At 52.6% G+C, this 16,827-nt stretch overlaps 6 protein-coding genes across 6 annotated transcripts; 2 read left to right on the top strand and 4 right to left on the bottom strand.

Annotated features, from left to right (window-relative positions):
• Positions 1-143: 143 nt before the first annotated feature.
• Positions 144-1,319, bottom strand: UHO2_04637 (putative NBP35 - nucleotide-binding protein; the record flags this gene model as incomplete). The annotated part of the gene is made up of 1 exon (XM_041554453.1): positions 144-1,319. One exon carries the CDS (start codon positions 1,317-1,319, stop codon positions 144-146), a length of 1,176 nt encoding a protein of 391 aa, XP_041410387.1.
• Positions 1,320-5,193: 3,874 nt separating this feature from the next.
• On the bottom strand, positions 5,194-5,717 carry UHO2_04636 (uncharacterized protein; the record flags this gene model as incomplete). Its single annotated transcript, XM_041554452.1, has 2 exons — positions 5,194-5,502; positions 5,640-5,717. The coding sequence occupies 2 exons, from the start codon at positions 5,715-5,717 to the stop codon at positions 5,194-5,196; spliced, it is 387 nt and encodes a 128-aa protein (XP_041410386.1).
• An 800-nt stretch (positions 5,718-6,517) lies between these two features.
• UHO2_04635 (uncharacterized protein) lies at positions 6,518-9,871 on the top strand (the record flags this gene model as incomplete). The annotated part of the gene is made up of 1 exon (XM_041554451.1): positions 6,518-9,871. One exon carries the CDS (start codon positions 6,518-6,520, stop codon positions 9,869-9,871), a length of 3,354 nt encoding a protein of 1,117 aa, XP_041410385.1.
• A 321-nt stretch (positions 9,872-10,192) lies between these two features.
• UHO2_04634 (related to MIM1 ### mitochondrial protein required for outer membrane protein import) lies at positions 10,193-10,813 on the bottom strand (the record flags this gene model as incomplete). The annotated part of the gene is made up of 1 exon (XM_041554450.1): positions 10,193-10,813. The coding sequence occupies one exon, from the start codon at positions 10,811-10,813 to the stop codon at positions 10,193-10,195; it is 621 nt and encodes a 206-aa protein (XP_041410384.1).
• A 303-nt stretch (positions 10,814-11,116) lies between these two features.
• On the top strand, positions 11,117-14,149 carry UHO2_04633 (uncharacterized protein; the record flags this gene model as incomplete). The annotated part of the gene is made up of 1 exon (XM_041554449.1): positions 11,117-14,149. One exon carries the CDS (start codon positions 11,117-11,119, stop codon positions 14,147-14,149), a length of 3,033 nt encoding a protein of 1,010 aa, XP_041410383.1.
• Positions 14,150-14,416: 267 nt separating this feature from the next.
• UHO2_04632 (putative DIC1 - mitochondrial dicarboxylate carrier) lies at positions 14,417-15,527 on the bottom strand (the record flags this gene model as incomplete). The annotated part of the gene is made up of 2 exons (XM_041554448.1): positions 14,417-15,279; positions 15,371-15,527. The coding sequence occupies 2 exons, from the start codon at positions 15,525-15,527 to the stop codon at positions 14,417-14,419; spliced, it is 1,020 nt and encodes a 339-aa protein (XP_041410382.1).
• Positions 15,528-16,827: the final 1,300 nt, after the last annotated feature.

Raw genomic sequence — 16,827 nt, 5'->3', positions numbered from 1 at the left:
CAGGAAGAGCTGGAGCATGACGAAAGTAAGCAAATACAGGTTTTGCATATGAGAAAGTCTAGAATACAAATGTGTGGCCAAGGCGCCAAAGTTTATGATGCGTAGTGACTAGAAAGGATGATCGAAACAAGTGTTGGATATGATCAGTTGACGAGCTTACGCACCCTCTCGATGACATCGAGGTATGCCTTTGTCGCAGGACTGTCTGGATACTCGTCAGTAAAGCTGACACCCAGATCACAGCTCTTGCCGATCCTTGGGTCAAGTGGGATGCTACCGAGGAAGTTCAAACCTAGCTCCTCGCATAGCGCCTTTGCCCCGCCAGTGCTAGGGTAGAAGATCTCGCTGTAACCTGTGCAGCTTGGGCAGACGAAGCCAGCCATGTTCTCGACAATGCCGAGAATAGGGACGTTCATCTTGCGGCAGAAGGAGATCTCCTTGCGTACGTCCTGAAGGGAGACTTCTTGTGGGGTGGTGAGGAGGATGGCGCCGGTGATTCCGGATTCTTTGAGGTAAGAGACGATGGAAAGGTGCTCGTCAGATGTACCGGGCGGTGTATCGATGAGCATGTAGTCGATCAGTGGTGGTTGAGTTGTGGCAACATCGTTTGTGGCAGATGCGGGTGCAGATTCTTCCTCTTCATCTTCGAGACCAGCTGTCCAGTCGACATCTTTGAGGAATTGCTTGATGAGACCGTTCTTCTTTGGCCCTCGCCAAATGACTGCAGATGAGGCCGAGGGGAGCAAGAAGCCGATGCTCATTGCGCAAAGGTTGTCGGAGACGTAGACTGGAGACCAGCCCTGTGATGTTGAGTGGATGCTTTGACCTGCCAAACCAAGGATTGTCGGAATTGAGGGTCCGCAGATGTCGATGTCCATAATCGCTACTTGCTTTTCCGCTTCGTCGTGTCCCTTTTCCTCGGCCGTGGTCTCCTCTGTATGCTTCTCTTCTTCCTCCGCTGCGTCGTAGTCAAAGTTGCCGGAGAAGCGCGAACTAAACGCCCACCCAAGCTGAGCTGTGAACGTACTCTTTCCAACACCCCCTTTGCCGGACATGATCAAGATCTTATGCTTGATTCTCGACATGCGCTTTTTGATGATTGGAAGATCCGGATCTGGACCTTTGGGCGCTGATGCACATGCATCTTGGTTGGGACAGCCAGCACAGGCGTCTGCTTTGCCTGCTTGTTCAGATTCCGTTCCTGGGCAGTGTGCGGGTGCGTTCTCTGGGACCTGGTCGGGTAGGGCCCTTGCGATGCCCTCGGTGGGTAGGGCTGTGGATGCTACTGCCGCACTTGGTGGCTGCTGTACCGTCAACATCATAGCTGTCGTTCAGGGATGGGGGCGAATGGGTGTGGTATCGAGGGAACGTCTGTGCCAAGTGTGTCAATCACGGTAATCCAAAATCTGAGCTTTATCTCCGATCTCTTTGAGTCGACTAACTTATCTTGCCGTGCGAGTTTTTTCCAGCTGTTGTATCTCAGGGTGTAACAATATTTTCCTTTCGGCTCAGGGTCCGAAGGGCCGAGCCGAAGTCAAGTTGCCGTGCATGGACATGCCCTGTGACTTCAGAGCGCGCTGCTGTGAGCTGTGAGACTGCTGATTAGTGAGGTTTCGGTAGTAACGTCCACGCCGGTCTCGGCCTCGGCAAGGACCTCAAAGACCGAGGGCCTGGACGCTGACCAAGGCCCTTTTCCATTAGTAGCAAGTTCGGTGTTGGCATGTTTTTGAGAGGAATGTAACATATATTGCTTACTAATGATGAGTGGAGTGTGAAAGTATACTGAGAAATGAGCCAGCCGAGGTGATTCCCCCATCCTCGGCTCACCTCCTTTGCCCTCAATTCAGTCTCCCCCTCCCCACACACTCATTCAGGGATCTCTCATTATCTGGACGATTTCTATGGTGCATCCGAGCTGGGTGCACACCCTGCAGTACCTATTCAGATACTGAGCTTGGCCACAGCCACTCTTGGTTTTCAGCTCAGCCATCACAAAACAGTCTGGGATACAACATGTCAGTGGTTGCATGCCTGAAACCTGAGATCGGTAGTAGTATCGATACTATTACCGATTCTGTCGAGTTATGTGACAACACTAGTGGTATTATGATTCTTGGTGAAATATGTGATAGAGCTGTCTCTATCACTTTTCTTGCTCAAATCTGTAGTTGTAGTAATGCTATTGCAGATTTCAACTAACTGCTGTGGACACTCCATCCAGAGGTAGCTCAGCATGATCAATATCAATACTTCGGCAGTGAACTTGATGATGACACCAAAGGTCTGGTGTGAGTGTGGGTACTGGTGGCATCGACATGAGTGTCCAGTGTGTCAACTATCGCTTGAGGTGATCCCCAGACCACAGTGGACTACTGCCTTCAGTACTATCTTTATCCAGACTGCTGGTTTGCTATGAACTGCCTTCAGATGTCAGTGAGCAGTGATACAACACATGTGCTACAATGAGGAGCAATCTATTGATTACTACTATGCTGACTGAAAACTAATGTATACTTATGCTGAAGTGATAACTAGTTTTATATGGTGTGTAGAGTGGATGAGGATCCACTCATCCACCTATGACAAGAAGGTATGCTTATATACATCTTTTGCAGTGTTGCCTGTGCCACTGCTCCAACTCTCTCTCTCCAGAGAGTACCTTCTTTGTCAAGTGCTATGCAGGAGTCCCTGTAACACTACTCCTGTCCCTCTTGAGCTGCGTGTCAACCTCCTCGACACAGCTCTTCCTCCTCATGAGCTACACACTGGTGTCCATGACACAGCTCTCCTTCCTCTTAACTGGCAACTGTTCTCTTGACTCCTATCTTGTGAACCCCTGAGTGGTAACCAGCTGCAATTTACTGAGCTTGGTCCCTGTCTTGGCAGAGCTTGGTCCTCCTCACCTGTGAGCTTGGTCCTCCTCACATGTGAATTCATCATATGAACATCCTTGTCACTGATCTCCACGGAATCTGCTATATGACCTCTCCTACTACTGATCTCAGCAGGATTCATGATATCATCCTTGTTTGTACTGATCTCACTGAGATCTGTCATAGAGCTGATTATACTGCAGATCTCAGTGAATTCTGCTGCAAATCCTATGATCTGCCCAATCCCCTGATTCCTGCACTCCCTTCATATGAGCTAGCAGGTCTTCCTGCTTCCTGCGCATTCAGGCCCATGACACAACACACTTGGAGATCCTCGGCATCGAGCTCAACTCAGTAGCGCAGACCACATCCATAACTCACCACCACCGCCAACGAATACTTAGGCTTTGCCTCCACATCCTTGAGCATAGGCGGGTGTCTCTCTTAGAACTCCAGCAAGTTGCCAGTCACTTGCAGTTCGTCACCTGGGTGGTTCCTCACGGCCACGCCTTCCTTCATCGACTCTACAATGTGTCATGGGGCCAGAAGCATGTGCAGGAAGGACTGGTTTCATATGAAGGAACCATGTGCAACAATTGTGAATTGGGCCAAAAGAGAGTTCTGACAGGGTTCAGCAAGATCAGTAGAATTTGGGGCTCTATGACAGAACTTGCTGGGATTGGCAGAAGCAGAGACTTATTACAGAGTTTGTCAAGATCAGTAGGACCAAGCTCGTAATGACAGATTTCATGGAGACTGGTTTGAGGTTGCATCTATCACCAATCTCATGGCAGGTGAGCAACAGATAAGGAAGGGGCTTGACATCTGATGAATTAGGGACCCCATATGATGATGAAGGCAGCACAAGAAGGTGGGCATTATCATCAGGAGAATGTGATGAAAGGGGGGGGTGCCTTCCACTGGGATGAGGTGGGGGTGACCCCTATCAGGAATGAGGTGGTGCTGGCTCTCCATGACTCAGAAGCAGGAGAAGCAGGGCCTGACAAGGAGGAGACACCTCAGTAGATACCTCTGACACAGTACTTGACAAAGAGGGTACCCTCTGGAGAGAGAGTTGGAGCAGAGTCACAGGTGACACTGCAAAGATGTTATATAGTCATACCTTCTCGTCATAATAGTTGAGTGGAGCTCCATCCACTCTACACCTTACATTACTAACTATAGCTTCCCAATAAGTATATTTAGTAGATTCGTCATCAGTGGCAATTGCAGAGCATTGCTACTATCTTAGTGTGTGTGTTGTATCACCACTTGACACCATCCAAAGGCAGCTCATCCTGCAGTCCAGATATTGATCAACACCAAAGGCAGTCCATACTGTGGTCTGGCTCTCTCAATCATTAGAACCAAAGGCAGTTGTCCACTTCTGTCCAGGGATCACTCAATCAGTCAGTCAACACACTGGACACTCATGTTGACACCAGCTTCATTAGCACCAGACCTTGGTGCCACTTCAGACAAAGTAACTATCAGACCTTGATTGTGCCAAGCTACCTCTGGATGGAGTGTCCCCAGTGGTCAGTCAAAATCTGCAATAGATACCAGTTACAACATATTTGAGCAAGAACAGTCATAGAAGGTTTCTAAAACAGATTTCAGCAAGAACAATAATAGAGGGCCTCTATCACAGATCTTGCTAAGATCAGTAGTAGTTGCCTTTCTACTACAGATTTTGGGTTTCAGGCATGCAACCTCTGACACAATGCAATAAAAGCGCACTACAAGGCGCCTTTCAGCCGACTCCTCAACAAAGGAGCTTGCAACGAGCTGTCATGGTGGACATCCATTCTAGCTGCTTGGGACAGTGTATCTCTTCTGCAACCTTCCCCCCTCGCCATCAAGTATCTCTAGACTGACACATCCAAGTGGTGTGTTGGGGGTCACTGTTGCAGTTCTGGAGGCTCTTGCAATTCTGGATGCTCTGCGCAGTTTCTCGCCAAGCTGGACTGGCCCCCGCCACATTGTCATCCATACCAGCAATGAGAAGGTCCAGTATGGTCTTCTGAAAGGTTCTATCTGGGATCCAGCAACTCAGGTCCTTTTTCACGAGATTTTCTCTTTGTGTTTAAAGCAACACATCCACATTCACATTGCGGCCATCCACTCACATTCACATTGCGGCCATCTGCTCAAAGGATAACATCCTTGCTGATGCTCTTTCTTGTTATTGTTTCGACTTCATTTGACAGCATTACCCACAGGCATACCTGCTCCTTCCCTTTCAACATGGCAAGGCATCTCTGCCCTGCCCCACAACTTTGTCACCAGCTCGAACCTCTCCAAACCGGCTGCCTTCCTCCTATGGAATGGTTTGGCGGCCAGCACCCAATCTTGTTCCAACACCACCTGCAATGACTTTAACAGCTTCGCCTCCAACACCTTGTGACTTCTCCACACCCTCCCAGCCTCCACCAATGTGCTCATCAAATGGGCCAGCCAGCTCCATCATGCCTCCAAGGCCTACCAAACCATCATGTGCAACCTTGCTGTTCTCAAGTCCCTTCACATTGATCTTGGCCAACCCATGACCGCCTTTGATGCTGCCCGCCTTGCCAGAGCCTTGCAAGGATACAAATGCATGGCCAGCAACCCAACACCCACAGCCAAGCTAGCAATCATGCTGCCTCTCCTCACCCAACTGGTCAACACTTTGCCTTCAGTCTGCCCATTGAAACATGACTGCAGAATGTTCTGGGCTGCCTTCTGTCTTGCCTTTGCATGTTTCCTTTGCTCCAGCAAACTCACTTGGGAAACCCTATCTTCAAGCCCCATCCTCACTGTTGGCTCCATTGGATTTGCAACAGATGGTACCTTTGCAACCATCTTCTTACCATCTAGCAAGACCGACCCTTTTGGTGACAGCATCACCCTCACAGTGCCATCAGTCCCTCACCAAATGTGTGCTGTCAAAGTGCTCAAAACCATCTGCAAAGGGCGCCCCCCCACCCTGCTCTTCACCCTTGCATGGCATTTGTTCCTTGAAACCTTATCCTGTTGCCTCACTGCCTGTGGCATCTCACCCAATGGCTATTCTGGACATTTGTTCCAACACAGGGCTGCAACTTGGGTGGCAGCCAATGGTGCTGACAATGCTACCATCCCAGGCCTTGGATGGTGGCATAGTAAATGCTTCTGCCAATATGTGGACAAGCTAGCAGCTGATCACACAGCTTCAACAGCCACAGTCCTCTATGCAAATGCAGACCAACCTCTCAATCTCTCCACCCCTGCCTGGCATGATTTATGATCTTTCAGATGGCCCCTGTGTGGGATCACCCCTTGTTTCTCTCCAGCCTTAACTCACAACCATCTTGCCTGTGGTACACTACTTGCACTATAGTGGCCATGGCTGGGAGCTCACAAGTGACTCTCTTGAGTAAGGCAATCTTAACATCCTTTTCCCAAATTATCAGCGTGATCAAGTGCGATAACTCGCCGTTGATTCACTCTTCCTCGGCTGGTCCGTGGAAGTGGGGTCTGCGCAGTTCAGAGTTGCAGGCGAAGTGAAGACATTCCAGCTCATCGTCACCACCTAAGCGCTCTCCCCACCATCTTACCCTCACGACCGCATCTCTGCTCTTGTCGTCTCGAAGGCGGAAGGCGGAAGTAGACCGATACACATCATGTCGGAGCAGGAGCAGCGTCAAGGCATCTTGGCGCTACCGACCGAGCTCATCCACAACATCCTCCTCGCGTTACCGCCGCTCTGCATCGAGCACTTCTCGCAGACATGCAAGCTTGCTCGTCGTCACGTCTACGGCGACAATAGCATAGGCGATATGCATCTATGGAAACAGCTCTACCTACAACGCTTCGATGACTTTCCTGATCTCTGGAAGGCAAGCAACGATTCTTGCTTCCGCGAACAAGCGCAAGAGATCCAGCATGAGCACGAGCAAAACGTGCTTGCTTCGACTTCCTCCTCGACATCAGCATCTTCTGTTGCATCTTCCTCCAAGCATGCGGCCTCGTCGGTCATGTCTCTCGTCCAGCTTAGAGATCGCGCAGCACGCCTGTATGCTGGAGACCCTACCAACCATGGTCCCATCGCTCTCAACTTCAATGCTGTCCTGTCAGCCTTGCTATCCGTCATCGACACTGCCGTACCTCATGCCTCAGATCCGTGTCGCAATTCGACCTGGCTCGACGACTCTGTTCTCTCGTCAGGTCAACCCACCTGGAGTGAGTGGGTCTTTCCACGCTCCGTCATGCACAATCTGTACGAGTTTAAGCTCGAGGCCGCTGCCGCTGCTCGCTCCAACAAACGGTCTCAATCTCCACAGGAACGCAAGCGCCGACGCCTGACCGCAACAGAACGCCGCACCATCGCTGGTAAGGGCAAGGGAGATAGCCCAACTCAATCACCAAAAGGCAGCCCATCCCGTCGCAGGTCTTCCTCGTCCAAATCCACCAGCGATGACAAACCAGGCTCAATACGTAGGCGATCAGCACGCCTTCTCAAGTTCATCTACCCAGAAAGCCTGCATGGTCTTGTAGATGAGGGTATCGATATCGATACTCTCGCACAGCCACAGATGCGCTTAGCGGCAAGGATACATTGCTTGCACGGCATGAGGGCATGGAAAGACTCGCAAAAGCAGCGACTCACTGCCAGCCCGCAAGAGATCGCCAATCAGCGTCAGCAAGACGGCCTTGCCAACGAGGGCGCAGCACAGGCCGCTTCAAGTCAGATAGAAGAGCAACCTCAGGATGGTCAAGAGGACGCCGCACGATCACCTACCGAAGGACGTGACGGAGATGGACAGCAGGCCACCACTGCCGACGCGAACGCCGCGAACGCCGACTCATCAGAAGCCACAGCTGAGGATGACTCCAACGCCGAAGATGATGATGTTGACGACACTGAAAGCTTCGACGAACCACCAGCAGCCATTCTCCGCTTCCAGCCTAGAATGTTTGGGCCCAGCTTTGGCTTCTGCAATGCGCCAGACGAGGAAGATGAGGTTCGCGCGCGTATGAGGCATCGTGTCTACGACTCCGGTTACTACGGCTACTCGAACGGCTTCGGGCCTCTGCACGCCTGGCGATACGATCCTCACGCTGATGAGGACGAAGATGACGATGACGCTGAAGAAGGGCCGGAGGGTGAGGATATTGATGATGACGATGCCACGATGGGCGAGGCTGGAGGATTCGGCAGTGAGGACGGTGACGACGATGCTCTTCGAGAAGCAGCCGAGCTCAGTGATGGCAGCGACGACATTCCTGCTAACCCAGTTCCCATCGAGATCGAAGTTGGCAGAGACGAAGATGACAGGCGTACCTTCCAGGTCGCTGATCGATACGGCAACCCAATACAAACGACCGCTTCCAGTAACAACGCAGCAATCCGAGGATGGGACTCGTCCGACGACGAGGCGGACGAAGGACGCGAGACAGATCGCACGCCCTTCCAGCAGCCCGACCTTGGCACTTATGATGCTGACACACGCACCTATACATACGAGGGTCATCTGTCCATTGGCATCGTCACAGGTGACCGCGACATCCAGGTCACTGTCGGCAACACCGTCGACTTTGTCGCTACGGGTGCAGTCAATATTCGTTTCATCCGGCCAGGTATGCTCGCTGAGACTATGCGCGTCACCAGCGGTGATGGACACGCAATTGAAGATGCAGACGAGGAGCCGGTCAATGATGAAGTTGACGAGGACGACATGGAGGACGATGACTACGATGAAGATGCAGACGACTTTGACGACTATGGCGGCGAGGACGAGGACGACGACAACTTCGGACCATTTTTTGACATGTTCCGGCCTTTGTCCGGTGCTGCAGGTTACCGTGGGTGTCGTGCTGATGAAGAGATCAAGCACCTTGTCGAGCGACATGAAGCAAAACGTCAGGGTGATGAAAAGGACCATGCCGCAGCTGGCCGACCTCGTAAGGTCAGCTTGCGACGCAAGTCGATCCATTGGGAGCTCATCGAGGCCATCATGGTCGTCATGTACGCCAACCTGAAGGAAGCGATCTGGCTGGAGAATTGGGGCGTCGGCATTCGCATCCCCAAGATCTACGATGACGCAGGCATCATGACGAAAGATCCGATGGAACGTCGCGAGTTTCTTGATTTCCCCACTGGCTGGATCTCGTCCATGCCCAACTCAATCCCGTCGAAGCTCCATGTAGAAGACATTTCGGACCAACGTTCAGGCGGCAAGGAGGCGACACCGATGGACACAGCCTCTCAAGTTCAAGAAGGGGCTTCGTCAGACTCGCCAGATGCAAAGCCACATGACTGGGCTCGATGCGAGAGCTTCTGGGCTGGCACATATGCTTTCCTCGACTATTCACACTTCGTTGACTTCAATGTCCGCCTGGCGAGACGAAGAAGGGAGGCAATCACTAGAGCAGAAGCTGCAGTGAACGGTAAAGGCAAGCAGGCAGGCAACGGCAACACTCACACCCAGTCCACGCCGAAGCCAAGCCTGGTCGGACAAGAAGAAGCGGTCGGCGACTGTCTCCAGCTGCGTCTCGAACTTCTACCCAAATCGCAGCGACCGGCATACAATACAGACGAGGAGGGTCAAGAGGACGACGAAGACTACCCAACACTCTTCTTCCGCGGCACCACAGTCACGTATTGGGGCAACGAAGCACTCATGCCACGAGGCGGTGTACACGGCAAAGTGCGCCCAGTTTACGCTAGAGAGGAAGACGTGGACGAGATCCTCTCCAAGGGCCGACGAGGCAAGAAGAAGGTCGAAGGTCTACATTGGTCACTTACGCATGTATACGAGGGAGAAGATCGATGGCAGCTGGAAGGCATTCAGCCTGGTCCTCCCGGCACTAGAGCCCCGATCTTTGGTATCTGGACCGATGCGCTACACGAGGAGGAAAGCCCAAATGGGCCGTTTGTGTACTGGATGATGGACGAGAGGCCGTGGAAGGAGATCGAGAGGATCAACCGACAGGAGGCACATGATGCTGCTGCTGCTCGAGCTGCAAATCAATGAGCTGACCATGTATTCTACATTAATCAAGTCTTCAAATAAACAATGATTGCGACTGTGGAAGTGTGCTAAAGTACATGTGTGTGTGTGTGTGTGTGTGTGTGTGTGTATATATATAAGGGTCGTGCCGAGAGACGTTCGAGTATAGTTCGGAGCGCAAGCGAAGGGAGGCAGCCATTGGTGTCGTTGGCTTGTTGTCTACTCGTCAACTTGATGCTTGAGCTCGAACTGAGCTCGAACTGAGCTTGACCGAGAGGATTGGTGGCGAATTCTCAGCTAAAGTACAATTGTAGAGTCACGAGTCCGTGAGAAAGCGGAGGATGACTATAGTTCGATGTGAGAAGACGGGAAGTTCGCAGCTTCTGGCGTTGCTGACCAATCGTCGAAGTCACCTGCTTTCCTTTGTTGTCCGAATTGATCCTGGCCGAACTGCTTCTCTCCGCTCTGTGACGGAAGGGTAGATCGACCTCTACCCCAATTCCAATTGGCCACTGCTCTTGCTGTATCGCCAGCCCAGCCAACACCTGTTATACCCAGAGCCGGTGCCACTACTACTCTTGCGAAGATCTCACCGAATCCTAGCATGACTCCATTGAGGAACGGCAGACCGAGGTTGATGAAGATGGACCCTGAGATCAGGGCCAGACGTCGCGACAGTGGTACAGTGGAGTAAGGGTTGAAGGCTGCTAGGGTCAGCGAGCCTGTGGGAGGATAGGGTGGTTTCGACTGCTCGTCTCCTGCTACCAGCTCTTCGTCCTCGTCGTTGCTGGCCTGGAGCTCGGTGGGTGGGGACCCGTCCTTTTCGTCGATCTCTTCTTGGTCGGATCTGTCCTCTTTGTGTCGATGGATGATCCTGGGCATGCCCGTTGCCGAGGCTGATGGAATGGCATCGTTGTCCCCCGTTGCCTCCGTTCGTGGAGCATTCTTCTCTTCGTGGGACGACATGTTGCCAGAGAGAAGATACGGCGAGGATGATGGAGGCAGGTCGGCAGGAACGTGAATCAGGGTCCAAGGTCTGAGCATCGAGAGCCGCCTGAAAGCGCCCTTGTGCTTGAGTCGGGTCCGATCAGCAATACAATGTGGAGGTCACAGTTCAATGTTAGATCGGGTCTTGTTTCGAGGCAAAGTCGCATAAAGAGATCAACACATCGACACGACTCAAAAAGAGCAAGTCCATCACGTCTAGACCCTTCCACCATCACTTTCCCCTTTCCGCACCGTCTCTGGACAAGCCTTTTCGTTGCGGTAATGGTGCCCGGCGATGCTGCTTCAAGTCCCGGCTTCCCCTTCCACAGCCCAAAGCCTCGGCAGGTGACTAAGCTTGCTGTTGCCGGACAGTCAGGAAGTCGTTCCGCACCTCAGTCTCCACACACTCCGACCAATCTCGGGCAGCAGACTCTTGGACCCACCACCTTGAATCCGGACGGAAGCCTCAGCGTCATCCGCAATGACGACGATGCCAACAATAGCGGACTGCTCGACTTGAGTCCCGCTCTAACAAGGGTTATCAAGTCAAGACCCAACAACTTTGCGTTTTCACCCTCGGCCAAACGGCAACGGACAGCACCGGCCAAGTCTCGGCTCAGCAACCATGCGACCTTCCAAGATGCAGTGCTATCCTCACAACCGACAGAAGACTATCTGCATTCCGATCCGCTTGCTGCGAATGGCCTTCCCGCTGAAGAAGCAGATGGTAACGATTTGCTTGAGGACGATCAGTCCTCGTCGACGACCCTGACCCGCTTACGGAGATGGCGGCAAGATGCCATGCAGCAGCACCTCTACGATACCGCCATATTCTGGGGTACAAAGGTTCTGTCGCTCGAGACATCTGCTGCCGCCTTCAATGATGCATACCATCTGGCACAATGCTACTTCTACACACACCAGTACGCACGTGCGGAACAGCTTCTCACCACTCCTCTCCGCAATGGCAGATCAACTGCAACAAACCACGACTCGACTTCATATTCAGCGAAGCATACAGGTGCGGAGGGGTTCCTAGCTTCGGACAATGTGCAGGAGGACGATGACGCGCTGCACGAGGTGTTACAACAGACCCGCTCCTCTTCTATTCTTCCCGCCTGCATCATGGCACGCTCAACGACCAAAGACAGCATGTATTCCGCAACATCGTCTACCATGGGCAAGCGGAAGAAGCGCGACTTCAATGTGACAGCGACTGGCACAGGCTCTTCGGAGACGGATAGCAGCGGCGGAAGAGATGAGTCCGACGACGAGTTCCTCAAAGACGCATCACATGACGCCCACCACAATGGATCTGTCATCTTTCGCGATGTCTCCGGTCCGCAGCACCCACAAGGGGAAAAGAAGTTGGCGAAAGGCAAGGAGAGCATTGACCTGCAAGCAGACGTCGATGAAGTCAAGAATAGCAGTCTCGCTCCCGCACACGGACCAGTTCTCGTCAACCACAGTCTGGCATGTCGCTATCTCGCAGCACAATGTCAAGTCCGACTTGCAAAGTACCACGAAGCTCTCGACCTCCTCGGCGAGACAGAACACTGGGGTTCATCTGCCAGCAACAAACGCCCTTCGAATGATGGCGGCATCAAGCTCGGCTCCTCTGTTGCTTACCTGCGCGGTCAGATCCACCTTCGACTCGAAGACTTGCCACGAGCACGTGACTCTTTCATGGCTGCACTAGCACTCGATGTCAAGAACTACGAAGCTTTCTCAGCGCTCATCGATGGAGAGATGCTTGGAACGGAAGAGCAATGGAACTTCGTACAGAGTCTAGAGTATGCCGCTCAAGCAGGGGATGAGCCGGGTGCGTTAGATGACTACGAGCTTGTAAGGCTGCTTTACACTACGCAGCTGTCGAAGCAGGGCAAGGCTTTGGTCGAGACGACGAGCTTGGCGAGGCGGAGGTTGGCGGATGAATACGGGCTTGCAGATGATCCCGATGTGCTGCATGGATTGGCTGCTGAGCTGTTCTCGAGGTTACGGTTTGCAGATGCTTTCGTTGTCACAAGTCGGATCTCGGAGCTGTCGGCTGATCATCCAGCAACGCTGCCGATTCATATTGCCTGCACGTATCACCTCAAGAACCTTCGTCCGGCACTGTTCATGCTAGCACATCGACTGACAGAGCTGCAGCCCGAGTCACCCGTTTCGTGGTACGCTGTCGGCACATGGTATGCTACCACACGGCGATGGGCCGAAGCAAGACGGTACTTCAGCAAAGCATCCCTACTTGATCCACGCTTCGCACCGGGATGGATCGCATTCGGTCACACCTTTGCACTCGAAGGAGAGAGCGACCAAGCGATCATCGCATACTCCACCGCAGCTCGACTCTTCCCCCAATCGCACCTGCCCAAACTCTTTGTCGGGATGGAGCATCTCCACCAGGACAACCTTTCGCTCGCACGCCTCTCCCTCGAAGGCTCAGCTGCTATCTGGCCAAACGATCCATTGCTCGCCAACGAACGCGGCATAGTCGCTTTTCAAACAGGCGACCTTGACTCGGCAGCAACCTTCTTCTCCACTGCCATCGATCTAGCTCGTGACACTCAGCATCCAGCATCCAGTTGGAAAGCGTGCTATCTCAATCTCGGCATTGCATTGATGCGCGTGGAGAGGGAGAAGAAAGCGAAGTCAGCTTTTCAATCAGTGGTAGAACTGGATCCGCATAACTATCAAGCACATCTGTGTCTAGGAATGTTAGCTCACAAGGAGGACGAACTTGATGATGCGATCCAACACTATCATGAGGCGCTATCGATTAATCCGAGGGATGCGTATGCTACGGAACTGCTGGACTTTGTGTTGGAGGAAAAGGTGCATTATGGTGTAGCGCAGTTTGCAAAATATGATCCTCAGGGACGGTTGTTTAACAAGGGCGGCAAAGGATCGTCGCAGAGAAGTTCAATGATGGATGCTGCGGCTGAAAAAGGAAAGCAAAGGCAAATGGAGCCTTCGCCGACACATCCTTCGGCGGCAGGTAGACCTCATCTTGCGTCGATTCCAGAGGCGTCTTCTCCTTCACCTGCTCCGTATGCCGCTCGGCAACTGCAAGAACAGGAAAGCTTTGCGGATCGATCAACAGCGTCTTCTCATCCAACGCAGACGTCGATCCGATTCCAGACGCCAGTAAGGACAGCAGCGATGGCAAATGCTGCGGACGTGTCGACAGCATCCGCAACCGAAATGAGCCTGGACAACTCGGCTTCTCTTCCTGACGCTTCGCAGTCGCAGTCACAGACTCAGGCAGAGTTTCAGGATCAGAGCAGTGTTTTGATGGACGAGTCCACGTCGTAGAAGCTCCGACTTGGCATGGGCATTGCTGACACGCATGAGCTACATTTGTATTATATGATCTGCAATGGCGGTCTTGCCAAGAACAAAGCCGCCATCCCGCTCTGAAAGCGCTTAGTACCGCACTGACGGAAAGAGCCGAAACAAACACACCCAAAAAAAAAAAAATCTTTTGAGATCGGAAATGAGGCGCTTGAAATTGGGTCTCTCTGAGCAATATGCATGGGGTAGATAACAACAAAACTACCCGAAGCAACGAAGGCCTCTGCTTCAGTTGTTGGTCCTAGTATCAGCAGGCACTTTCGCTTCTCTGCTCTTGTCAACGAGATGCTTGAACTGCTCAAAGAACAAGAAAAGCAATGTAGTTTGAGGCTGAAGACGCAACCATGCAGGAGTCCAACCACGGAAGAAGACTGTTGGTCCGTCCTTTGCCAGTGCTTCCTTGATGACATGCGAGACGCCAATGTTGGCGCCCGCACCCTTCTTCAGGTTCTGTACACGAGACTTGACGACGTCGATAGGGGTGCAGAGGGTTGTGCTGAGTGTACCTGCGCAAAAGCTAGCTGCGGTTTGGAGAACGGGTCCGTCGGGGATAACGTCGAGTTTCTGAAGGATGCCTTTGAAGAGATCGTACGAGCCGAGTTGGGAGATGTTCATAACGACCGAGCGGAAGACGTTGGGTGAGAGACCACGGAAGAGTGTTCCTGCGCCATCGTCCTTTACGATGCGGACGAGACCGTCGATGCAGTTCTTGTAGCCATAGCGGGCGTCTTTAGGCAAGTTGAGATCGGAACACATTCGAACGAGGACAATTTCGGCTGGGTTACCAACTACGCCGGCGACAGCACCTGCGGTCCCGGAGCAGAGAGCAAGTTGGCCTGTAGTTGGGGCTTTGCCAGAGCTAGCAGTGACGCGAGTCTTCATATCTTCGTAGACGGCGAAACGGGTGACTGAGTAGGTGAATTGACGTAGCAAGGTTGCGGTCAAACCGTGCCAGAGACTGGTGACACCTTCGGTGCGGACGGATTGGACAATGGTTCGGAACATGCCTTGCTTGACGGTGGCCGTTTGAAGTCGGTACTTGGTCAAGTCGAGAGGATGTGTGATACTGGCAGCGCAGCATCCCGCAGCACCTACAGAGCAAAGGTAACAAAAGGTATGGCAGAAAAGTTGTCAGCGTCAAGCTCACTCTCAAAGGTGGGGCAGGCTGCATTCGGAACTCACCTCCGAGCCAGAAGGGATAGGTCTTGGGAGCAGCTTTGTTGTTGCTGGAGGCTGAACCAGCTGCGACACCAGCACCAGCGCCGGCGAGAGCGCCTTTCGCGGCGTTAAAGGTGCCAGCATTAGCACCCGATGCGGTGGGGATGCGAAGCGTCGACATTGTGTATGGAGATCTTGGGGTTGCAGTCGAAACAACAACTTATTTGGGCGAATAGGCTTGAGGATCTTGTCAGGAGCGGATATTAATGGTCGGAATAGTCGGTAGTGGCGAAGACTTGTCGATGGAGACAGACGACGAGATTATGATGGCGTCTATGTGCTGCAAGTGTTCGAATTGATGATGACGGACGCAAACGTGAAGATTGCTGAAGGTAGGGAGGACGTCAGGGTAACGGAGGAAGGCAACAAAGTGTTGGTCGAGATGCGGTTATATGTGGCCACTGAGGAGGGTGCGGAGAAGACTTGTCCGGTGAGGCAGAGGGGAGCCACGAGTCAGAGAGAGCTCAGCAGAGGTTGCGCAAGTCGGATAAATGAAGGAAGAAGCCGGAACACAGCCTGGCAAGAAGGGTCAAAGAAGCTGGATCAGGATCGGCGGAAACTGGGACGGAGAATGGACAAGAGGGATTGTCGAGGAGCGCCAGGGGAAAAGCTTGATAACGACTTTTCTCACGCTTCACAACTTGATCTGGCTCAGCGGTCAAATGCCGCCGACGAGCATCTAGATGGACAGGCTAGACGATGGTCCTCTGCCGCTGCTACTCTCTGTCGATGTGGTTTGTGCGAGTTGCTTGGGCAGTGCCGCGTGACCTTCTGAGCACTTGGTGTTGGCTGCTCCCGTGCTGGACGGAGCGAAAACTGAAGGCTGAAGCCATCTCGCAATTCGGCCCTGCAGCAAAATGCGGGGTAAAGTCAGGGTCTAGCTCTAGAGCAGTCTGTCTCGAAGAGATAGCTATCGCCGATTATGTCAAGGAGCAGAAGAACGTATCGCGATAACCAGTCCGCAACTTGCGTGGCTTAAGAAAAAACCATAGAAGCGAACCAGACGTAAGTTACACCCTCGACGCAACGGTCTTGCGTATATCAAGTCGAAGACAAGCTGCGAGGCTGGTCACTTTCCGACGCTCCGGTGACAATGACGCCACGGAAAGATCCGCAATGCAGCTGCGAAGAAGCTTTGATTTTGTGTCGACAGCTTTCGTTTGCTTTCAACATCATTCTTATCGATGATGGAAGCACGATCGAGTAGAACTTCCCAAAGCAAACCTCGTCGCTCAATCCTGATACCCATTGTTCGAGGCGCTGGGCTCGTCATCTCACTCGCTGTGGCTTTGAAGTCGACACTCAGCCTGGTCAAGATGTCAGCTACAAACTTTGGATTCCGAAGGAGCTGGGTCGCGACACGATGACAAGGCCGTGAAAAAGGACCGAGCCTGCCGAAGGAAGCGATCCAATATGATGAT

Source organism: Ustilago hordei (assembly GCF_900519145.1).
Source record: "Ustilago hordei strain Uho2 genome assembly, contig: UHO2_contig_10, whole genome shotgun sequence".
In the NCBI taxonomy this organism is placed as follows: Eukaryota; Fungi; Basidiomycota; class Ustilaginomycetes; order Ustilaginales; family Ustilaginaceae; genus Ustilago; species Ustilago hordei.
Note: the sequence above shows the minus strand (reverse complement) of the source record. Positions and strands in the feature narration are given on the sequence as shown.